The sequence below is a fragment of the Brachyhypopomus gauderio genome, chromosome 3 (assembly GCF_052324685.1).
Source record: "Brachyhypopomus gauderio isolate BG-103 chromosome 3, BGAUD_0.2, whole genome shotgun sequence".
NCBI classification, from domain to species: domain Eukaryota; kingdom Metazoa; phylum Chordata; class Actinopteri; order Gymnotiformes; family Hypopomidae; genus Brachyhypopomus; species Brachyhypopomus gauderio.
The window spans coordinates 23,556,432-23,582,023 of NC_135213.1; the positions used below are offsets into that span (position 1 = coordinate 23,556,432).

Below are 25,592 nucleotides of genomic sequence, written 5' to 3' on the forward strand. Positions count from 1 at the left end.
TGGCCATATAGCAGACTGTGTGTTAAGTCATGAGAACCCTGGCTGTTGTTGTTGGACTGTGGGGTCTTGTGTGAGTGAATGGCCCAGAGCTGCACCGTTGGACATCCTGTTCCTTGGCTTCTCCAGCTGAACAGAATCATTGCATGGTCCTCAGATCATGGGATGGAGGAGGAGCCTCTTCCTATATGGGAGTGTGTCTCTCAGATCTGCTTCTGATGGCAGAGGTCACTGTGTCATGGGAAATGTGTTGGAGAATGAAGAGGGTTTCTGAGCCTACATGAATCAGGCCTGTTCCCTTTCTCCTTTACCCTCTTACTCTCTTACTCCTTTACCCTCTTACTCTCTTACTCCTTTACCCTCTTACTCTCTTACTCCTTTACTGACATATTCCCTTACTCTTTTAATCCCTTTCTCCCTTACTCCCCACCTCCTTTCTCTCTTACTCTCTTTCTTCCTTACTCGCTTACTCTCTTACTCCCTTACTCCCTACTTCATTTCTCTCTTACTCCCTATTTCCTTACTCTCTAACTCCCTTACTCCCTAGTTCTCTTACTCTCTTAGTATGCTCTGAGGAGCTTAAAAATCCTCAGTAGAATGGCTGCTTTATTGATATGAGATCACAGCCACACAGGTCAGCGCTTTCTTCTCCTGTACTGAGAAGTGAAGTTAGGAGAGAGTGACTGTTTGCTAGCGTCTAACTTTCCTTCTGTCTCTCTGTCTCTCTCTTTCTCTCTCCCCTGTCTGTTTCTTCTTCTCTCCCACTTCCAGCTATCATAGGTAGGTTAGCTCCTCCCACCACCCCCTCAGAGCTGAAGGAATATGTAGGAAATATGATGGGGCAGCAGGTCCTCTCTGAGGCAGCTACTCACGACCCATTTCCAAGGAGATGGCTAATTGGAGGAGCGAGGAGGCCAGTAGGGAGGAGGGTACAGTGAGAGTGAACATCCTCCTGATTGGAGCAGACCAGTGAGGAGGAGGGTACAGCGAGAGTGAATATCCTCCTGATTGGAGCAGACCAGTGAGGAGGAGGGTACAGTGAGTGTGAACATCCTCCTGATTGGAGCAGACCAGTGAGGAGGAGGGTACAGTGAGAGTGAACATCCTCCTGATTGGAGCAGACCAGTGAGGAGGAGGGTACAGTGAGAGTGAATATCCTCCTGATTGGAGCAGACCAGTGAGGAGGAGGGTACAGTGAGAGTGAACATCCTCCTTCACGCAGCCCTGCAGTGGAGGCGCGTGACTGTGATAAATGCACTGCACTGTTTTTGCCTTCTTTTCCGAGTTGTTCTTATGACCTCGTTATTATGTAATGAAAACATGGCTTTCCCTGTCAGGAGTGTCATTATGCATCTGCAGGACTGTCTGTGTCTACCACACAGTGCCACCTAATGGGAGTACCGATATTGCTCAACTCATGATCTGTGGCCATCAGTCATATTCATGTAGCAGGAGTTTATCCACAGATGCTGTCAATGTTATTATTGTCTCTTGTGTTAGAGTGTCAGACCCCTCTCCCATGTGACAGGTTAGGGTTAATCTCACAAGTGCTAGTCCCCCTCTCCCTCCCCCTGTGGGTGGTGTGCACACACATTCACCTGCACATCTGAACTGGGTTCACTCCCTTCCCCAAACACAGCTGGGATCAGGTGAGCTTCCCAGACCAGTCCTGGCTTGTCCCTCCACAGAAGCAGGTGAAGAATCCTCTCCTGTGGTTTGGAATGTTAGGAGCATTTCCAACATAGTAATGCTCCTTGGGAATACAGCGGCTCTCTCGGTGTGTGTGTGTGTGTGTGTGTGGCAGGTGGACAATATGTTATATTAAATGCATTTGTCTTCACTGGGATGTTCCTGATTTAGTCTCAGCTAAGTCACTCAGTGACTTTACTCTGAAACATAGTGGTTTTCATGTCATACTCTTATCCTGATGTTGCTTTGGTTCTCTCTCATTCACACACACACACACACACACACACCCCACACACACACACACACACACACACACACACACACACACACACACACCCCCACACACACACACACACACACACACACACACACACACACACACACACACACACACACCCCCCCACACACACACACACACACACACACACACACACACACACACACACACACACACACACACACACACACACACCCCACACACACACACACACACACACACACACACACACACACACACACACACACATACACACACACACACACACACACACACACACACACACACACACACATAAACACATATTTATTCAAACAGGCTATTCTAATTATTACGATTCCCTCTTTCACTCATCCCAGGACCTCAGTACAAGGGCACGCAGCAGCCTGAAGGTTACCATAGCGAAGGCAAGAGGAAGAATGCAAATGCCCTCTTTGTCCTGTCTCCAACCCACAGCATTTACACCCTTCCCCCCATCTCCATGCCAACCGCCCTGCTTCTCCTTCTCATTAGCACCTATACATCAATAACACACATACCACACACACATACACCCAACCCCACAGCACACACACCACACACACAGCACATACACACATATACACGCACATACACAGAGCCTTACAACCTCCATTCTCTTTAAATACGCATGCACACTCATGGACACAAACGCACAGCCAGCCTCACACAGACACCCCACCCCAGTAGAGCCCGGGAGGTCCCCTCTCTCTTTGGTGTCCTCCCCCACAGCAAATTACAGCTCCTTCTCTCCATTACAACCTGAGAGAGGGAGGGGTGAAGGGGGGGGGGGGTGAAAAGAGAGACAAAGAGAGATAGAGACAGAGAGACAGACCCGCTGTGAAACATCTTTGTATGGTTCTCACATGTTCAAGGTTTTTACATTACATGGCCACTTAGTGCAGCTTAGTGGTGAAAGATGAAATATGTGATGGTTATGATATTGATTACTGAAGATGTGATTCCCTTATTAAGAATGATTAGACAGGTTATTGTGCAGGTTGGTACAGCCGGTGTGGATCTGCAGCATTACCCTGCAAAGCAGATTTAGAATGCTTCGACACCCTCAAAAGTAGAGCGATAGAGACGGGAGTAAGACACATACGTTTCCTCTCTACACATCTCATCCTCAGAGAGGAGTTCATAGAGAAATAAGACAGGGGTCAAAGGCCGAAAGGTCAACAGAATGAAAGGAAAAGATGCTTGCTTTGGGGTCTGTTCATTCAGCATATAACCCACACACATTCACACACACACACACACACACACACACATTTCCCTTTGTTGAGCAAGTGTGTAATCTCGCTGTCGAGTTGTGGCAGGTCAAACAGCCTTAACATCAGTTTGAGAGAGAGAGAAAAGGAGAGTGGGAGATAGAGAAGGAGAGAGGGATGAGGTAGAGGGAGAGTGTGGGGCAGTAGACTCCTGTGTGTCTCTGGCTGAGGTCTATTTCTGTCTCCTTTGTTTCATGTCATTATGAAAGTGTAAGAGTGTGTGTGTAAGAGAGAGAGACCGACCTTCCTCTGACACTGTAGTCTACATTGTAGACATGTTTATGTCTTTGTTGTTATGTGTGCTTGTGTGTGTTTACATGTGTATGTGTTTGTGTGTTTATATGCATTCATATATGTGTTTATATGTGTTTGTATGTGTTTATATGTGAATGAATGTGTTTATGTGTGTTTTTGTTTATATGTGATGTGTTTATATCCACTGCACTCCATCGCAGCAGGGTGAACACAGCAGACTTCAGCTGCACAGCAAAGAGTCTGGGCTGTTCACAAGAGCTTAGTACAGCATGGAGGGGTGTGTGCATACACGAGTGTGTGTGTACGTGTGTGTGCACATGTGTGCGTGCGTGTGTGTGTCTCCTTCAGAACTTGGGTTGGAGCCACAGTGCTTTGTCCCTATTTAAGACTCAGTGTCTGAAATAACTCCAGCTTCTCTAGTGTAGGAGACAGGGTCAGAATTGCAGGACTGAATCGTAAACACACACACCCACACAGTGTAAACGCAATAGTAATTAATTACCAGTTTATGAACTGCTAAGACCCTCCCTGAACAGCCATGTGTAGTCCAGTCCTCAGGCAATGTCCTGAAAGCTAAGGAAAGGTGTGGACGTGTGCCCTGTCCCTGCGGCACTGTCTTCAAATCTTCTACCTGTGTAAATTGTAAAGGGACCATGGGTATCTTTAAAGGTCTTTAAAGGCAATTTATAAATGAAAATTCATCCATTTGTTCATTCTTAATGTCTTGGCAAACAATTTTAGCTTTTGTTAACTGAAGAGAATAATTGTCAATGCGTGTGTGTAAGAACTGGAGTGACCGTGACCACATTTCACCTATGAACGACACAGTGTGAGCATAGTTTACTGCTGTGTACGACACAGTGTGAGTTTTTGTGTGTCTGTGGCTTGGGTCCTGTGTGAAACAGATGAATTCATTTAGAGTTTAGTGATGACACTACTACAGTATGCACAGATTATGTATTATGTATGTATGCACTGATTACGTATGCACTGTTTCCTGTTTATGTTAAGTAAACCTCCTTTTCTCTGTGTGCGTGCATGTCTATATCTGCGTGTGTGTGTGTACGTGTGTGTGTACGTGTGTACGTGTGTGTGTGTGTGTGTGTGTGTGTGTGTGTGTGTGTGTGTGTGTGTGTGTACGTGTGTATGTGTGTGTGCTCCAGTCTCTCATGTTCCTGGCCTGTGTGGCGGCGGCTGCGCTGGGCCTCAACCTCCTGGCTCTGGCCGTCTACCTGAGCTGCCTCTGCTGCTGTCAGACTGAGGAAGAGGAGGAGGAGACAAAGAAGCCCAACTCCTGCTGCGTCACCTGGGCTGCCGTCGCTGCTGGACTCCTCTGCTGGTGAGTGTGTGTGATATAGTCATACGTTTTTATACTGTATATATATTAAATATACATTTATATATACACACAGTATATATACAGGGTGGGCCATTTATATGGATACACCTAAATAAAATGGGAATGACCATTTTGAAGTCTAATTTTGGATTTTGGAAGCCATGCATTTTGGATCTAATTTTAGTTTTTTCAATGGGAAGAGGGTCATGTGACACATCAAACTTATTGAGAATTTCAAAAAAAACAATGATGTGCTTGGTTTTAACATAACTTTATTCTTTCATGAGTTATTTACAAGTTTCTGACCACTTATAAAATGTGTTCAAAGTGCTGCCCATTGGGTTGGATTGTCAATGCAACCCTCTTCTCCCACTCTTGCTACACACTGATAGCAACACAGCAGAAGAAATGCTAGCACAGGCTTCCAGTATCTGTAGTTTCAGGTGCTGCACATCTCATATCTTCACAGCAAAGACAATTACCTTCAGATGACCCCAAAGATAAAAGTCTAAGGGGTCAGATCGGGAGACCTTGGGGGTCATTTAACTGGCCCATGACAACCAATCCATTTTCCAGGAGACTGTTCATCTAGGAATACTCTGACCTGACACCCATAATGGCCCATAATCGGTGTCAGGTCCGAGGTGCTGAATGTGCTTTGTGTGCATGTCACAGAAAGGCATGATTTACATCATGGGAATATGAAACAAACCACAGAACTAAATAATGAAACAGTGAAGCAAGAAAACATTACAGTGACCAGCAATAGCAGTACTGGTATTTGAATCCATAATGACCATCCCAGTATTAACCATTACACTCCAGACACAGTGTGCACGTGCACAGCAAAATATGTGCACCCTGTATAAGAGGAGCACTACACATCAGGAAGGCACTGATTAAACAAACACATGTGATTAAACAAACAGGTGAGATTAAACAAACACATGTGATTAAACAAACAGGTGAGATTAAACAAACACATGTGATTAAACAAACAGGTGAGATTAAACAAACACGTGTGATTAAACAAACAGGTGAGACTAAACATGCCTTGGAGGGGGTTGCAGTGGAAGAGGCCAGTGTAACTACAGTTGTGTTTCATGTGTACGTCACGTGTGTGCATCACATGTGCATAGCGTGTGTACATAGTGTGTGCACATTGCATGTGATGGAAACGTGTCCAGTCACGGTCTGTGACCTCACCCTGAGCAGCCGCGCCGTATTCACCAGTCAGACCCTCATATGTTAATGACACAGTGGACCTTCCTCAGATGTGGTGGTTGGGTGTTGAGCAGCATGGGGGGGGGGGGGGGGGGGGGGGGGGGGCTTTCTGTGTGTCAGTGTTACTGCTGGGCTGAGCGTTGGCTACACATGGGCTATACACAGCACACACACATACACACACATACAGTACTTCTTTGGCATCTGCTGAGCCTTTATGCTGAGTCACGAGTTCTGTCTTCTATAATTTTGTTGGCCTGTGAAGTTTTTTTCTCTTTTATCATAAGATTTTCATAACATGAAATCTTGATAAATGTGAGAGCTCTTTAAGTAATGTGAGGACTCTGTTAGTGATGTATAGTTCATGGTCAGGGTGTGTTTTCTGATATTACGGGCTGTTCTCTGTCAATTTCCTGAAGACAAGGAGACTCTGCCTTGTGTTCTAGATTTAATCAACATTATTAATGTCCTGAGACGCGAGTTCGTTCCTGTTGTCAAGTTCTTCTCCTCGGCAGCTGCAGTTCTTGTGGATGTTGATCCCCGTCCATCGGGACCAGATTATTACTGTCCATCTTTATGTCCTTATGCTGCAAACTGCATATGGACAAAGACCCAAACAGTGTCCTTTACAAACATAAGCCTTTGCTGTATCAGGGTGTGAAGGTCAGAGATCTAAGGTCATCAGAGTGTGAAGGTCATAGGTGAGGGTGAAGGTAAAAAATCTAAGGTTGTCAGGTCATTTGGTACAAGCAGGACAGTCAGATTTTGGAGTAGTGGAGCAAAAACAAATCAGATTTAAGATATCTAGCCTGTCCAACGCAGGAGTCTTATGAGGGTAAACCCTCCACAGCACGGAGCTGACCAGCCACTCAAAGAGAAGGGGCTGACTAGTTATCATCCCCATAATTTATTATTAAATTTTAACATGAATAGTAATTAACTGTTTTCAATAGAAATATTTAATAGAAATTATGTTATGATAATCCTGGCAAAATTGATGAAGAATTCCCACTCAGTAAACCCCTCTAAAACTGATGAATTTATTCAAACCAGATCCTCTTTTATAACTAATGGAGGTACTGGTGTAAACTAGCTGTCCAAACACATGCAGGTTCCCCATGCTCGCTCAGTCTGAGCAGCAGTGATCAGCGTTGTTCTAGAGTTTAGAGACACGAGGAAACACCAGTGAATGTGTCCTAGCTGCAGCACTGATGTGTGTGTAATCAGCTGAACCTGCAGGAATCACTGTCAACAGGAATCACTACTGTGTTGGCACTGACGTGTGATTAAAAGCACCGTTCTTTCACAGTTTCATATGCTGTGGTGTTTGTTGCCCATCTGGTCTTAATGGGCATAATCCACAAGCATAATCCACATTTGGGTGTAATCAACTGGGAGCATGTGACTCCACACCAATTAGGTTTATCCGAACCGCCAGCCGGACTCAGACAGGCCCCGGCTCTTAATCCATAACCTTCCTTTGGTTCTGTAGGGACTGAACTTTAAACACTGCTGAGAGAGAATAAACATTCTCAATTTGAATTGATATGATCCACCTGCTAGATGCTCTCTTTCTCTTCTTTGGACTTTTAAATGAACTAATCGAAGTGCAGAGGAGATTAAATGTCTGAAGACTGAACTGTTTTGGACCAGTCTGTTTTATGTATTGGAGGGTCATCAGATCCTCATGGATGTAACCACATAGTCTAATATATCAGGAACTATGCACTTTGATTGCACACACACCCACAATATATGAAGTAATTATTACACACTCTCACACACATAGTATCTTCTTACTCTTTGGCTACTAGTTGCCCTACTTTAGGTAGTTCTCTCTCTTTCTATCCTCTCTTACTCTCTCTCTCTTTCTCTGTCCACTCTCTCTGTCTGTCTGTTTCTTTCACTCTCCATCCACTCACAAATACTGAATAAGGCCTGCCTAAGAGCCTAAATATAAATTATATTAAGGTGTGTGTGTGTGTGTGTGTGTGTGTGTGTGTGTGTGTGTGTGTGTGTGTGTGTGTGTGTGTGTGTGTGTGTTGAGCTCATGACTGTCATGTGATGAAAGTGTGCTGTACTTATTAAGTTAAGATGGTGACTGAGTTTTTTGCTGCTCTTAGTCAGATTTGTCATGTGAAATTCTGCCCCCACCCTGCATTCTAAAGGCTAGCACCGCTTCACCTGAGCATATGGCTAAAGATTTTCTTCAGTTCCCTTGAATTCCCATTTCAGTTCCCTTGAAGTCATTATAAACACTTACACGAAATTAAACATTTGTTAACCAGTTACAGAATATTATTCATGTTTAAAAAACCAATGCACACACAAACAGATTTAACAAATGTCATCTTTATTTCCCTGCCCTGCTTATTGAGCATAACAATAACAAAATATGAGTTGATGAGTAGTCCTGCTCTGCCTGATAAATATGTGCATTGTTCATAACAAACTGCATATTACATTCTTGATAAATGTAAAAAGGAGTAGTCCTACTAGGGTGTACGGAGCCATTCAGCCAGCTGGTTGCAGATGGCTGGAGTCAGTTAGCTAGTTTTATGACTCTGGTCCTGACACACTGCCCTGCACGTTATAGCATTCCCTGCTTAGCACACACCTGATCCAAATAATCTGATCATTAACGCCACCTAACTAATACAAGCATTTTATAGCAGGACACGCTCTAAAATGTACAGGGCAATGTGCGTTGAGGACTAGGATTAATAAAGGCTAAGCCAGCGTTAGCAGCAGTGAAGCTAGCTAACAGTGGTGCTGCAGGGCTGATGTCCAACACGGTGTGATTTTCTCAAAACACAAACGCTAAACTGAGAAAAACATTTTATTCTGCATGCCATTAAATCATGAGTATTGACAGTTCACAGGCTAGTATGGTCTTGGTGGGTGCAAATTTGTGTAAGTGTACGCTTGATTGGATGGATACCCAGTTTGTCCTGCATTTCCATATACACCAAAGTAGTTCTGATTGGATGTTGTCCTGGTTTAGTAGTTTAGGATTTTGTCCTAGATAGTTTTTATACTTTTATGTAATCTTTTATTTAGTTATCTCGTTTTCGTCATGAAAGAAAGATTTGTTGATGAAAACAATGACGAAAATAATTAGTTCTTCAATTAACACTGCTAGGGGTGTAGGGGATTGTGTGGGGGATGTTGTAGGAGTGTGGAGGACGGTGTAGTGGGTGGTGTAGGAGATTGTGTAGGGTTAGCATATAGAATGTTAGGGTGTAGGAGGGTTAGGGTATACAGTACAGGGTAAGGGTATAGACCAGAGGTCACTAACAGGCGGACCGCGGTCCGGATCCGGACCCGAACGCAGTCCTGTCAGGACCCAATCTCATTCCTGATTAACTCTGCAAATTTCAGTGTCCGTGGTCCGCAACCAACGGACCTCGGTCTGGATACGGACCCAAATGCCATGCCATCCGGACCCAGAATAAATTGTTAAAAATATTTTTTAATTTTGACGGGTGTTACGACCCCACGATGTCATGGGTCTAGGTTTGGGGTGTGGGGCAGTAGCATGCCACATGTTACGACCCCACGATGTCATGGGTCTAGGTTTGGGGTGTGGGGCAGTAGCATGCCACATGTTACGACCCCACGATGTCATGGGTCTAGGTTTGGGGTGTGGGGCAGTAGCATGCCACATGTTACGACCCCACGATGTCATGGGTCTAGGTTTGGGGTGTGGGGCAGTAGCATGCCATATGTTACGACCCCACGATGTCATGGGTCTAGGTTTGGGGTGTGGGGCAGTAGCATGCCATATGTTACGACCCCACGATGTCATGGGTCTAGGTTTGGGGTGTGGGGCAGTAGCATGCCATATGTTACGACTCCACGATGTCATGGGTCTAGGTTTGGGGTGTGGGGCAGTAGCATGCCATATGTTACGACCCCACGATGTCATGGGTCTAGGTTTGGGGTGTGGGGCAGTAGCATGCCATATGTTACGACTCCACGATGTCATGGGTCTAGGTTTGGGGTGTGGGGCAGTAGCATGCCATATGTTACGACCCCACGATGTCATGGGTCTAGGTTTGGGGTGTGGGGCAGTAGCATGCCACATGTTACGACCCCACGATGTCATGGGTCTAGGTTTGGGGTGTGGGGCAGTAGCATGCCACATGTTACGACCCCACGATGTCATGGGTCTAGGTTTGGGGTGTGGGGCAGTAGCATGCCATATGTTACGACCCCACGATGTCATGGGTCTAGGTTTGGGGTGTGGGGCAGTAGCATGCCACATGTTACGACCCCACGATGTCATGGGTCTAGGTTTGGGGTGTGGGGCAGTAGCATGCCATATGTTACGACCCCACGATGTCATGGGTCTAGGTTTGGGGTGTGGGGCAGTAGCATGCCACATGTTACGACCCCACGATGTCATGGGTCTAGGTTTGGGGTGTGGGGCAGTAGCATGCCACATGTTACGACCCCACAATGTCATGGGTCTAGGTTTGGGGTGTGGGGCAGTAGCATGCCATATGTTACGACCCCACGATGTCATGGGTCTAGGTTTGGGGTGTGGGGCAGTAGCATGCCATATGTTACGACCCCACGATGTCATGGGTCTAGGTTTGGGGTGTGGGGCAGTAGCATGCCATATGTTACGACTCCACGATGTCATGGGTCTAGGTTTGGGGTGTGGGGCAGTAGCATGCCATATGTTACGACCCCACGATGTCATGGGTCTAGGTTTGGGGTGTGGGGCAGTAGCATGCCATATGTTACGACTCCACGATGTCATGGGTCTAGGTTTGGGGTGTGGGGCAGTAGCATGCCATATGTTACGACCCCACGATGTCATGGGTCTAGGTTTGGGGTGTGGGGCAGTAGCATGCCACATGTTACGACCCCACGATGTCATGGGTCTAGGTTTGGGGTGTGGGGCAGTAGCATGCCACATGTTACGACCCCACGATGTCATGGGTCTAGGTTTGGGGTGTGGGGCAGTAGCATGCCATATGTTACGACCCCACGATGTCATGGGTCTAGGTTTGGGGTGTGGGGCAGTAGCATGCCACATGTTACGACCCCACGATGTCATGGGTCTAGGTTTGGGGTGTGGGGCAGTAGCATGCCACATGTTACGACCCCACAATGTCATGGGTCTAGGTTTGGGGTGTGGGGCAGTAGCGTGCCACATGTTACGACCCCACGATGTCATGGGTCTAGGTTTGGGGTGTGGGGCAGTAGCATGCCGGTTGCGGACAAGATGTAATAAAAGAAGAACGCAGAAACCAGTCGGATGCGTTAAAAGAACTCTTTACTGCAGAGTGGTAATGAGTAGAAGAGCCTTTACACAGCAAACACTGAACACACTGAACAGACACGTACATTCAACCACACACGATTAACCATAAATCAACCAACCAAGGAAAGGAGCAGTAGACGGCACCAAAGAAAAGAAACAAACAAAAACACACTACACTACGGTAACAAAGCGAAACTTACCCCTTACAGAAAAGAAAACATACCTACTGCCCTTAACTAATCTCAAACAAAAATACACAAACGGTGCCCGCCTCTATACTGGTGTTTCTAACAAATGCAGGACTGCGTGAGTGCATATATGAGTGCGCACATGCTGCTATGCTCTTAGTCCATGGTGGTGTTTGTTATACAACACAGTTCATAACATTATGACAAAGATCATCACAACATCCGTAAAGGCAGAAAAGCTCGTGTCGCCTCTCAGCGACTTCCAGCAAACACAGCAACCACACACATACATACACAACCATAAAGGCAGTAAAGCTTGTGTCGCCTCCCAGCGACGTCCAGCAATCACATCAGGCAGATTATGAAGCTGAAGATCCGCCCCCTCGGATCCACCTGTTCAGAATTAACCAGAAAAAAAAAGAACACAACCTCCCCAATATCCACAGTACACGTAACACGGGAGAATAAGTTTTAAACCGGAGCATTTATTTCAGGGCTATTGAAAAACACTCCGTCACGAGTGTTACGTTGACCCCCCCCGAACCACAGGTCAACGCTATCTGCCAAATTTGGCCCGCAGAAAAATATAGTCCCTGGTATTATCCCTGGTATAGACGTTTAGGGTATGGAGGGTAAGGATATAGAGGGTTAGATACTTCATGCTTAATTGCAGAGATATTTACTGTTCAGTCATCCTCAAAATATCTGTATCCACTTTTAATTTGGAATGTTACACCAAATTATCCCTCTGACCTATAGCTGTAACAGATGAGCCTCACTCTCCTGCGTATTCCCTCCCCCTGATTCATACGCTGTAGTTGTTTATTAATTATTTTCAACACAGAATGTTCTTACTGATGAATGAAAATATTAAGGCATTGCTAATGAGGTTCAAGGTCAGGACTGACTCCATCTGTGGGGAAAATAAGCAAGATTATAAAGAAAAGTAAAAAAAAAAAAAAGAAGCCTCAAAAGCAACATCTACAGTATTCCAGCAGCAGGGAGCGTTAGTATTACCTCTTCCTGGAGGTGCCCCCACAGCAGGCTTAACTGGTTGCCCTGTTCGAACACACCTGATCCAGATCATCTAGGAACTACTGAGCCTGATGCAAATAAGATGGATGAAAAGGGTGAACTTTTTATCTTTCCTCTTTGAAATGCAGACTGTGTGTGTGTGTGTGTGTGTGTGTGTGTGTGTGTGTGTGTGTGTGTGTGTGTGTGTGTGTGCGTGCGTGCGTGCGTGCGTGTGTGTGTGTAGCCAAAAGTATTTGCTCACCTTCCTCGACTCACCTATGAGCTTAAGTGACATCCTATTCGTAATCCAAAGGGTTCAATATTACATTGGTCCACCCTTTACCGCTAGAACAGCTTCAACTCTTCTGGGAAGGCTGTCCATAAGGTCTGGAGTGTGTTTATGGATATTTTGACCATTTTGACCATGCTTCCAGCAGCGCATTTGTGAGGTCACATACTGATGTTGATGAGAAGACCTGGCTCTCAGTCTCTGCTCTAATTCATCCCAAAGGTGTTCTATCGGGTACCGGTCAAGTTCATCCACACCAGACTCCATCCATGTCTTTATGGACCTTGCTTTGTGCACTGGTGTTGGAAGAGGAAGGGGTCAGCTCCAAACTGTTTCCACAAAGTTGGGAGCATGGAATTGTCTAAAGTGTCTTGATATGCTGAAGCATTCAGAGTTCCTTTCACTGGAACTAAGGGGCCAAGCCCAGCTTCTGAAAAACAACCCCACACCAAAATCCCCCCTCCACCAAACTTTACACTTGACACAATGCAGTCAGTCAAGTACCATTCTCCTGGCAACCACCAAACCCAGACTCATCCATCAGACTGCCAGACGAAGAAGCGCAATTCGTCACTCCAAAGAACGTGCCTCCACTGCTCTAGTGCTCTAGATGCTTTGCGTTGCATTTGGTGATGTATGGTTTGGATGCAGCTGCTTGATCATGGAAACCCATTCCATGAAGCTCTCTGCTCATTAGTTCTTGAGCTAATCTGAAGGCCACATGAAGTTTGGATTTCTGTAGTGAACGCCAAAGAGGTGGCGACCTCTGCAGTATGCGCTTCTGCATCTGCTGACCCCGCTCCTTCAGTTTACGTGGCCTACCACTTCATGGCTGACTTGCTGTTGCTCTCAAACATTTTCATTTTCTTATAATTCAGCTGATAGTTGACTGTGGAATATTTAGGAGCAAGGAAATTTCATGACTGGATTTGTTGCACAGGTGGCATCCTATCACAGTTCCACGATGGAATTCACTGAGCTCCTGAGAGCGACCCATTCTTTCACAAATGTTTGTAATGCCTAGGCGCTTAATTTTATACACCTGTGGAAGAGATTGGAACACCTGATTCTGATCATTTGAATGGGTGAGTGAATACTCTATACCCTTAACCTTCATATACTACCTCTCCATATGCTTGCCCTTCATACCCTAGTCCTCAATACCCTAACCTACATACCCTAATACATCATACTCTAACCCTAAGATTGCTCTCAGGATCACTCAGACTGCTGTTAGATCAGGAAAAATAACTTTACAACACTTTAATAAGCTACTTAAAACACTCATATCAACAATAGCAGCTGAGGTGGGGAATGATGACTGAAGCTCTGGTCCTTCTCTGGTTCTTCTTTGATGCTCTGATACTTCTCTGAAGCTCTGGCCACTGTAGCTGAGTAGTGTATCACACTGTGTAGTGTACACTGTGTAGTGTATTGCTGTGTAGTGTATTACATGTCCACTGTATGTTTGTGTGTGTGTGTGTGTGTGTGTGTGTGTGTGTGTGTGTGTGTGTGTGTGTGTGTGTGTGTGTGTGTGTGTGTGTGTGTGTGTGTGTGTCCACTGCACACATTGGGAAATTCTGCCTTTGAATCTTTCACCAGCAACTTGCCAATTGAAAGGTGTGTCAGAGGGGACGTATCTGAGGGGCAATGCATTTTTCCATTATTCCTTGTTGAATTGGGGACATTTTGGATGATGAAATTTCTACAAGTGCACAGACAGGAATGGAAGGGGCGGAGCAAAACTCCCCTCTCTTCAAAAACAGGAAGGAGAGGGACGGAGCAAAAGTCACCTCATGTCGCTACAATGTAAACGCACCAGAAGAGTTTACTCATTCCCATGACAATGAAAGGGTCTTAGGTGGTCTTATTTTACTCACTAACACCGCCAACCTCCATCTCTCTCTCTCTCTCTCTCTCTCTCTCTCTCTCTCTCTCTCTCTCTCTCTCTCTCTCTCTCTCTCGCGCTCGCTCTCGCTCTCTGTGTCTCTCTTTTTACTCATAATAGATGCAGAAGTATGGGGTATTCTGGAGGTTGTTCTTACTAATCAGGATGCTCCGCTAATTGGATAATTGCGCCTTTGCTTAAACTGCATAGCTGCATAACATCAGAGCCTTAGACAGGAAATACCTGGCAGACTGTATGTGTGTGTGCATGTATTTGTGCGTGTGTGTGTGTGTGTGTGTGTGTGGGTGGGTGTGTGTGTGTGTGTGCATGTGCATGCTGTGTGTGTACCTTGCATGCTGTTTTGAAGTTTACTTTATCATAGTTCTCCATAGTGCCCCTGGCATAAAAACACTGCCTGTTGAATCTGACATTCTGAGGCCATGTTTCTAAAACACTCACGTTGCAGACATGCACACCAGTGACTCAAGGCCAAACACACATGCTGCAGACATACACACCAGCAACTGAAAGCTACCACTTCATGCTTAAATGTGCCTTGTGAGGACATGCTTGGCTATAAACAACATTGTGAGGACATGCCTGGCTATAAACAGCATTGTGAGGACATGCTTGGTTATAAACAGCATTGTAAAGACGTGATTACCTATAAACAGCATTTTGAGGACGTTATTGGCTATAAACAGCATCAACAGACGGACCTTTGATCCTGAACTTTGATACTCAGGAGTTCCATTTTGTTCCAGTTGACTAAATGTTTCACACTGTCACACATGCATTTCCATACACCAAAATACCTTTGGCACCACAAAACCTGCTGCAGTGTCCTAGAATGTTGTTCTCCCACATGGGCCTAAATATTTTGTTAAAACAATCATCTTACAGAATCTGTTAAGTCTCTACAAAACAGCAGAGATATAATCATGAAGGATGATTCCTCTTCCTAGCTGCGTGGGTAGATGTCCAGATGATCTCATCACTTATATGAAACCTATCCTGCTTTCCCACCCCAGAGAGGGATTACTGATACTCACAAGATCATTTCTTCAGTTTCCCTTTGGGGTTCAATAAATTACATCTGTCTGTTTTCTTGATCACCGGAGCTATAGATAAAAACAACTGATAATATTTTTGATTGTGTTCTGATATTTATTTTTTGAACACACTCAAATACACAAATGCTTACATACATATGTGCACTGTAACAGAAGGACCATCAGTTGTTTTTTTTTTTTTTTTAGAGTACAGGAGTTTCAGAAGAGTCTAACACTACATACCATCTACAGGTCTGTCCAGCAAGGCGGCATTTTACAGCCGTTGGAGCAGCTCTCTCCACTGACGTGGCATTTTGCAGACGGTGGTGCAGGTGTCTCCACTGAGGTGGCCTTTTACAGACAGTGGAGCAGGTCTCTCCACTGAGGCGACCTTTTATAGCATGCAGTAGAAGTGCTTCTGCAGTATCCTGTGATGAGACTGGGAACAGTTAGCACTGCACTTAGTTGAAAGCGGAGGTAAAAGGGCTTTTTATGGAGGCAGAGCCAGATGAGGATCTCCAGGGAGCCTTTAGTGTGGAGAGGATGATGGGTGCAGGGAGGATGGGTTAGAGTTGGGAGTGCTTGTTAGCAGGGTACAGAGTTATGGTGTGCGGTTTGCATTCTGTGTCTACATCGCTGTTATTCTAGTAAGATTACTGTAGAAATGTGCCAGTTTTTCCGGTGAGATTACTGTAGAATCATCCCTGTTCTTCTGGAGAGATTATTGTAGAATAATCCCTGTTCTTCCGGAACGAACAGCCCCAGGAGTAAACAACCCTATTGTTTTCTGGTGTCATGCCTTATTTTGGAATAAATACCATGTTTTAACTGGCATGGCTTGTGCCATGTCACTGGCAAACATTATCATGTATTACATTTCATAAAATAGTTAAGTGCATCATACTTTAGAATTTGTATTATTGTAACAAACACCACCAACAAAAAAACCTTAACACACAAGTGTCCTCTTGTCAACAGTCTTGAACATGAAAGGCATCATCTGTGGTATCTCCTGAATATTTTTATTTAGTTTGAATTCTCAATAAATAATAAATATAAATATTATTCATTGATTCAGTGCATCAATACAGTGTTGTAATAATATGACGAGTGTTATGACATTACACTGTATTATTTCTTATCCACTGTTTTTATTAGCCTAGCTGCTATTGGATTACCTGTATGATCCTGTCCTAGTCTCGATGCTATTGGATATTCTGTGTGTCCCTAGCTTAGCCTAGCTACTGTTGGATATCCTGCATAATCATAGATTACACATGTCCAGCTACACAAGTAGCTAGCCCGCATGATCATAGCTTAACCCAGTGGTTCCCAAAGTGGGGGGCGCGCCCCCTAGGTGGTGCGCAGAGCTTGGAAGTAAAACATGTGCGCATGTGTCAATATGGGGGGGCTCAAAAATATTCTAATCTATATTCTCATCTAAGTTCGGGAACCACTGGCTTAACCTAGTGGGTAGTGTGTATGGTAGTGATGGTAGCAGAGCAGTGATGATGAAATAAAACATCTCCTTGTTCCTCTCTGTTTATAGCGTTGCTGTCGGAGTGGGTTTCTATGGCAACAGTGAGACCAACGATGGTGTGTACCAACTGACCTACTCCCTGTACAATGCTAATCACACGTTGGCAGGCGTGGAGAACCTGGTGAGTAGATGCTGCTCGTTGTCCAGCACTGCACCTAAAAATAAATTTGATCACGGGGACCCCTGTATGTGTATGTATATATATACATACATACAGGGGTTGTATAATGAAACTGAAACACCTGTCATTTAAGTGTGGGAGGTTTCATGGCTAAATTGGACCAGCCTGGTGGCCAATCTTCATTAATTGCACATTGCACCAGTTACAGCAGAGTATGAAGGTTCAATTAGTAGGGTAAGAGCACCGTTTTGCTCAAAATATTGCAATACACACAACATTATGGGTGACATACCAGAGTTCAAAAGAGGACCAAAATTGTTGGTGGAGAAGGACGAACCTCTTGTGGACACAAGAGGAAGCTGTCTGAAAGGGATTGAACCCAGATTGTATCCAAAAAACATAAAACCACGGCTGCCTAAATCAAACAGAATTAAATGTGCACCTCAAATCTCCTATTTCCAACGAAAACTGTCAGCCGGGAGCTCCACAGGGTCAGTATACATGGCCGAGCTGCTATAGCCAAACCTTTGGTCACTCATGCCAATGCCAAATGTTTTAAAGGTTTAAATGGAGCAAGGAGCACAAATCTTGGGCTGTGGACAATGTGAAACATGTATTGTTCTCTGATGAGTCCACCTTTACTGTTTTCCCCACATCGGTGTGGAGAATTTCGGTGTGGAGAAGCCCCAAAGCGTACCACCCAGACTGTCGCATGCCCAAAGAGAAGCATGGGGGTGGATCAGTGATGGTTTGAGCTGCCATATCATGGCATTCCCTTGGCCCAATACTTGTGCTAGATGGCCGCATCACTGCCATGGACTTTTGGAGGACCATGTGCATCCAATGCTTTAAACATTGTATCCTGAAGGCAGTGCCGTGTATCAGGATGACATGCACCAATACACACAGCAAAACTGGTGAAAGATTGGTTTGATGAACATGAAAGTGAAGTTGAACATCTCCCATGGCCTGCACAATCACCAGATCTAAATATTATTGAGCCACTTTGGGGTGTTTTGGAGGAGCGAGTCAGGAAACGTTTTCCTCCACCAGCATCACGTAGTGACCTGGCCACTATCCTGCAAGAAGAATCGCTTAAAATCCCTCTGAGCACTGTGCAGGACTTGTATATGTCATTCCCAAGACTAATTGACGCTGTATTGACCGCAAAAGGAGGCCCTACACCATACTAATAAATTATTGTGGTCTAAAGCCAGGTGTTTCAGTTTCATTGTCCAACCCCTGTGTGTAACGGTGGCGTACCCGAAGGTAGTGAGGGATCCATACGCAGGTGGAATAACAGGAGTTTTAATCAAACACAAGGACTGAGCAGACCCCGTAGGGAAGGCAGGCAACAGTACAAAAAGGGCAAGGCAAAAAGGAGAGTCAAAAAACCAGGCAGAGAGTCAAAAAACCAGGACAGTCCAATAGCAGCAGGCAGAGGTACAGAAGGGCTAGGCAAACAGGCGTAAGACAAGAGGGCAGAGCTAGGATCGGTAACCAGGAATGCAGACAGGATAGTAAATACGGCTTGGTAATGCTACACGGGGAGGCAATACTTCGCACTGGTCTGTGTGAGCAGAGTCCTTAAGTAGGGCGTGATTGAGTAGCCGATCAGGTTCAGGTGTGCAGATCAATATTCGGGTGATGGCGCCCTCTGGCGGTCACGGGCGTGATTGCCATTCCTGACATCAGCCCCCCCTGAACGGGTGGCTCCAGCCACCCGAGAGACACGACGACGGGGACGGCCCCGGGGCCGCGGCGCAGGGCGATCCGGGTGGGCAGCATGGAAGTCACGGAGTATGGAGGGATCCAGGACCTTGTGGGCGTCGACCCAGCTGCGCTCCTCAGGTCCGTACCCTTCCCAGTCCACCAAGTACTGCAACACACGCCCCCGTCTGCGGGAGTCCAGGAGCTCGTTCACCCAGTAGGCCGGGCCACCGTCGATGTCCAGCGGAGGTGGCGGGGACGACTGCAGGTCAGGAGACAGACTGGAGGGCTGTGCAGGCTTAAGCAACGAGACATGAAAGGTGGACGAGATACGGTAAGTAGGAGGAAGTTTAAGCTTGTAGGAAACGGGGTTAACCTGAGCCAGGACCTCGAAAGGCCCCACGTAGCGGGGGTTCAACTTCCGGCATGGTGTCTTCAGACGGAGGTCCTTGGTGGAAAGCCACACCATCTGGCCAGGTGAGTACACGGGAGCCGCCCGTCTGTGGCGGTCGGCCTGGATCTTCTGGTGGCGGATAGCCATTCGGAGTCTCACATGGGCCGCCTCCCAGGTCCGTTTGCTGTGACGAAACCAGTCAGACACTGCAGGGAGATCTGAAGGTTCCCCCGACCATGGGAACATGGGAGGCTGGAAACCTAGGACACACTGGAAAGGGGTTAGACCGGTGGATGAGTGGGTGAGAGAGTTCTGGGCATACTCTGCCCAGGGCAGGAAACGACTCCACTCCCCCTGCCTGTCGCTGCAGTAGGACCTGAGGAAGCGGCCAATCTCCTGGTTCAGACGCTCCGCCTGCCCGTTGCTCTGGGGATGATACCCCGACGTCAGGCTCACTGAGATATTCAACAGTTTACAGAACGCCTGCCATACCCGAGACGTGAACTGGGGTCCCCGGTCTGACACTATGTCCTCAGGAAGCCCATAAAGCCGGAATACATGGGAGAAGATAGCCTCAGCCGTCTCCATGGCAGTAGGCAGCTTAGGCAGAGCGATCAGTCGGCAACCCTTTGAAAACCGATCTATCACCACCAGGATGCAGGTGTTTCCTTGGGACCTGGGGAGATCAGTCACAAAATCAACAGAGAGATGCGACCAGGGCCGCTGAGGGATAGGTAGAGGCACCAGTAGCCCTGCTGGCAGGCGTCGGGGGGTCTTACAACGAGCACAAATGTCGCATCGGTTTACGAAGTCCTTCACATCCTTCAGGAGCTCAGGCCACCAGTACTTTCTCTGAAGCAGTTCCACGGTCCGCAGGATACCCGGATGCCCAGAGGTCGGGGCTGTGTGTACCCACTGCATCAACTCCTGACGGTGTGTAGTAGGCACATAGGTCTTACCCCGGGGACACTCGGCAGGAGCAGGTTCATCACGGTGAGCAGTCCGGATCTGTGTATCCAGGTCCCACTGAACGGGAGCAACCACCATGGAGGCCGGGATGATCGCCTTGGGAGGCTCCGACGTGTCGCTTCCCTCATAGAGACGGGAGAGCGCGTCTGCCTTGGTGTTCTTCGATCCTGGCCTGAAAGTGATGACATAGTTAAAGCGAGTGAAAAAGAGAGCCCACCTCGCCTGTCGCGCGTTCAGCCGCTTCGCCGCCTTGATGTACTCGAGGTTCTTGTGGTCGGTCAGGATCAAAAAAGGGTGCGACGCCCCCTCCAACCAATGTCGCCACTCCTCCAACGCAGCCTTCACCGCCAACAACTCCTTGTTGCCCACATCGTAATTCCGCTCCGCGGAAGAGAGCTTACGTGAGAAGAAGGCACAGGGGTGGAGCTTCGGGGGCGACCCATGACGTTGCGACAGAATGGCCCCTATGCCGGTGTCCGAAGCATCCACCTCCACTACGAAAGGGAGCGCGGGGTCAGGGTGCTTCAGAATCGGAGCAGAACTGAACCTCCGCTTCAACTGCGAGAAGGCGCCCTCCGCTGCCTGAGTCCACGGCAGCTTTTTCGGAGACCCCCTTAGCAAAGACGTGAGGGGCGCAGCAACCAGACTGTAATTGCGAATAAAATGCCTATAAAAATTGGCAAAACCCAAAAACCTCTGGAGTTCTTTAACCGACCGGGGTCGCGGCCAATCACGCACAGCTCCCACCTTGCCGGTGTCCATAGCCACCCCCTGACGACTAGTGTGATAGCCCAAAAAGTGCACACCCGTAGTATGAAAGGCACATTTCTCCAGTTTGGCGTACAAGTGATTTTCTCTAAGGAGCTGCAACGCTTCTCTGACATGCACGACGTGGTCCTCTGGGGTTTCTGAATAAATCAGGATGTCATCAATATAAACTATAACACAGCGATTAAGCAATTCTCTGAAAACGTCATTCATGAAAGCTTGGAACACTGAGGGGGCGTTGGCCAAACCGTATGGCATAACTAGGTATTCGTAGTGTCCGTTTGAAGTGATAAACGCTGTTTTCCATTCGTCCCCCTCCTTTACACGTACAAGATTGTATGCGCTGCGCAAATCGAGCTTAGTAAACACAGTGGCCCGACGTAACTGCTCCACTGCAGCAGGCACCAAGGGGAGAGGATATGAGTTTTTTACCGTCACAGCGTTTAGACCGCGATAGTCTATACAGGGGCGTAACCCACCGTCCTTCTTCTCCACAAAAAAGAAACCAGCCGCTGCAGGTGACACAGAGGGGCGAATGTAGCCCAGTTGTAACGCCTCTTCCACGTATTCCTTCATGGCTTTTGTCTCAGGAATCGATAACGGGTACGCCCGCCCTCTGGGGGGAATCGCACCGGGCATCAACTCAATAGCACAATCAGAGGGACGATGTGGGGGCAGAGTAGCAGCGTTAGTTTTGCTAAAGACGTCGGAGAAGTCAGCATACTCAGGAGGGAGACTAACAGTAGTCTGGACGATAGGGCTTTCAATGTTAGTCGTTCTGACTGCTGTATGTAGGCAACACTCGTGACACTTTTTGCTCCATTTAACCAGTTCTCCTGACGACCATGAAATGGTGGGGTTATGTTGAGCTAACCAGGGAAACCCCAACACTACGGGATGTTCTGGGGAGTGTATGACGTGAAATGACACCGTCTCAGTGTGTAACAGACCCACTCGCACGCTGACTGGAATGGTGCGTTCGGTGACTGCACCCGATCCGACAGGTTTGCCGTCGATCCCTTTGATATGGAGAGGAGTAGTACACGGAATCAGGGGAACAGACAGATGGGTCGCGAACTGATGGTCGATAAAATTTCCCGCTGCTCCCGAATCTACCAGGGCTGCAACAACAGGCGCAGAAACACCCCACATTACTTCTACAGGCAGAGTCATCTTACGTATGTCGTAGGGTAAGGAGATAACAGGACTCACCCTTCGAGCAGTCGCTCCGCCACTCAACGCGGGGCAGTTTGCTCTGAAATGACCTGATTCGCCACAGTATAAGCAGAGTCTGTCCTGGACGCGCCGTTGTCTTTCGGTCTGTGACAGGCGAGCGCGTCCCACTTCCATGGGTTCAGGCTGGGTAGACGAGGGGGATACTGGGGCTGTGGTGGCTACGGCAGAACTCCTCCGTGACCGAATCAGATTATCTAGCCTGATAGACAGGCGTATCAAATCATCTAACGACAAGTTGTCGTCCTTACATGCTAGTTCAGCTCGGAGCGTGTCAGACAAACTCTGGCGATACACGGTAAGTAGGGCTTTCTCGTCCCAGCCGCTGGCTGCGGCGAGGGTGCGGAACTGCAGGGAGTGTTCTGTAGCAGACGACCGACCTTGGCGGAGGCGCAGGAGTTGTTCCCCTGGGTCACGACCTGTTTCTGAGTGGTCGAAGACTTCTTTGAACCTGAGTTCGAATGCAGCATAAGTCTGACCTGTAGTGGCCGTACCCCCAACTGCCGTAGCCCACTTGAGGGCTCTCCCAGTAAGCAGTGACATGACGAATGCGATCTTTGCGGCTTCAGAAGGAAAGGCTGTAGGCAACATACTAAAATACAACGAGCATTGTAACAGAAACCCCTGACAGAAACCTGGGGACCCATCGTACTTATCGGGGATCGCTAGACGCACAGGGGCGGAGTGCCCCAGACTGGGGTCTGAAACAGGTGGTGAGGGAACAGGCGGTGGCGAGGGCTGAGGCGCAGCTGACTGGGCAGTAGTAAGGGAGAGACCTTGTAGCGTGCGAGACAAGCCATCAACAGCGGATACCAGTTGGTTGAGTAGCTGTTCGTGTCAAAAAACCAGGCAGAGAGTCAAAAAACCAGGACAGTCCAATAGCAGCAGGCAGAGGTACAGAAGGGCTAGGCAAACAGGCGTAAGACAAGAGGGCAGAGCTAGGATCGGTAACCAGGAATGCAGACAGGATAGTAAATACGGCTTGGTAATGCTACACGGGGAGGCAATACTTCGCACTGGTCTGTGTGAGCAGAGTCCTTAAGTAGGGCGTGATTGAGTAGCCGATCAGGTTCAGGTGTGCAGATCAATATTCGGGTGATGGCGCCCTCTGGCGGTCACGGGCGTGATTGCCATTCCTGACACTGTGTATGTATGTGTAATATATATATATATATATATATATATATATATATATATATATATATATATATATATATATATATATATATTAGGGCTGAGTATCGATTCAAATTCCAAGAATCGATCCGATTCCAATTCTGAAGATTAAGAATCGATTTATTTTGATTTAATCCGATTTAATCGATTCGATCCGATTCGATCCAATTCGGGGTTTAGTGTTATTAAAAATGTATTTGAGCTGTTTCCTGACTATGTACAAAAGCAACATGTTAAAACTAGTATTATATCGATATTAATCAGCAAATAGTTACTGGTAGTTGGTAGTTACTGATGGCTGGAAGACTGGTGAAAAGGGTCATCATAAATCTACCTTCAAGAAAGGTAATCCAGGACAATAAACAGAGGACATCTTTGAGGTGTCTATATCTGCAACAGTGGATTCCTACTGGGACACTAACCAGTGCATTATTATTATGATTGAAATAATTAAGAATTCACCCAAAAGCTGTTGCTACCAAATGCACTTTTATAAGTGCTCACACTTAATAAACTGAAAGTATAAAATGTAAACGTGTATTTTTCTTTAAAGTGCGAATATAAGAACAGAACTGTCACGTTACGGTCCCCGACCCCTCCCTTTTGGGCGTGTGTTAACGTTGTCTGCGTCTAATCGTCTGTCGTCTCCGCGGGTGCGTCTTGTGATAATCCGTCTCACCCAGAGACCGTATATACAGTCACTGGTCTCACCTGTGGCTCGTCTCGTCATCACTGGGGGTTTATGTGGTTTGTCTATTTAATGTGCGTTCACGCAGCGTCCTGTGCTCGTCTTGTTTGAGTCACACATGTTCTATGTAAACGTGTTTTATGTGCGCTGTCTGCGCTTCGGTAAATTTAATAAACGTAACCATTTGGAAAGTGCAAAGGATTCTGTGTCCATCGCCTTGCGCCCAACGTTACAAGAACATTTCCAACTTTTTTAAGCTGTAAAAACACTGGGTAAACTGTCAGTGACATGGACTAACTGTAAATAGTCACTGACACTGGATAAACTGTCCTTCTGTTTTTATATTGCCAATTTGACTCGTCGTTACCGTCACTGTCCGACGCCATGTTGTTTTACAGTTAGTTAGACCGAGCGCGCCTGCGTGAATTCAGTGACGAGGCGGGGGTAAAAGTTCACTAAAAAATCGATCTTTGGACGTACGAATCGATTATCAGATCATCATATGCGAATCGATTCTGAATCGGAAAATAGTTTTTTTCAACACAGGCCTAATATATATATATATATTATATATATTTAAGTTCTCCCACTTAAAAAGATGAGAGAGACAAAATGAGAGACAAAATGTGAAAAAAAATTGAGAAAATCATTTTGTCTGACTTTTAAAGAATTTATTTGCAAATAATGGTGGAAAATAAGTATTTGGTCACCTACAAACAAGCAAGATTTCTGGCTGTCACAGACCTGTAACTTCTTTTTTAAGAGGCTCCTCTATCCCCCACTCATTACCTGTATTAATGGCACCTGTTTGAAGTCGTTAACAGTATAAAAGACACCTGCCCACAACCTTAAACAGTCACACTCCAAACTCCACTATGGTGAAGACGAAAGAGCTGTCGGAGGACACCAGAAACCGAATTGTAAACCTGCACCAGGCTGGGAAGACTGAATCTGCAAGCAGCTTGGTGTGAAGAAATCTACTGTGGGAACAATAATCAGAAAATGGAAGACCTACAAGACCACTACTAATCTCCCTTGATCTTGGGCTCCACGCAAGATCTCAGCCCGGGGGGTCAAAATGATCACAAGAACGGTGAGAAAAAATCCCAGAACCACAAGGGGGGATCTAGTGAATGACCTGCAGAAAGCTGGGACCAACGTTACAAAGGCTACCATCACCAACACACTATGACGCCAGGGACTCAGATCTTGCA

General features: G+C 46.6%; 1 protein-coding gene across 5 annotated transcripts in view; it reads left to right on the forward strand.

Annotated features, from left to right (window-relative positions):
• The window catches only part of ttyh2 (tweety family member 2), a 52,755-nt gene that overhangs the window by 3,055 nt on the left and 24,108 nt on the right, over nucleotides 1-25,592 (forward strand). For all 5 annotated transcript variants that reach the window (XM_077000526.1, XM_077000524.1, XM_077000527.1 and 2 more), the window contains exons 2-3: nucleotides 4,674-4,849; nucleotides 17,329-17,440. In XM_077000526.1, the coding sequence (XP_076856641.1) occupies nucleotides 4,674-4,849; nucleotides 17,329-17,440 (288 nt within the window). The remainder of the gene's footprint in view (nucleotides 1-4,673; nucleotides 4,850-17,328; nucleotides 17,441-25,592) is intronic.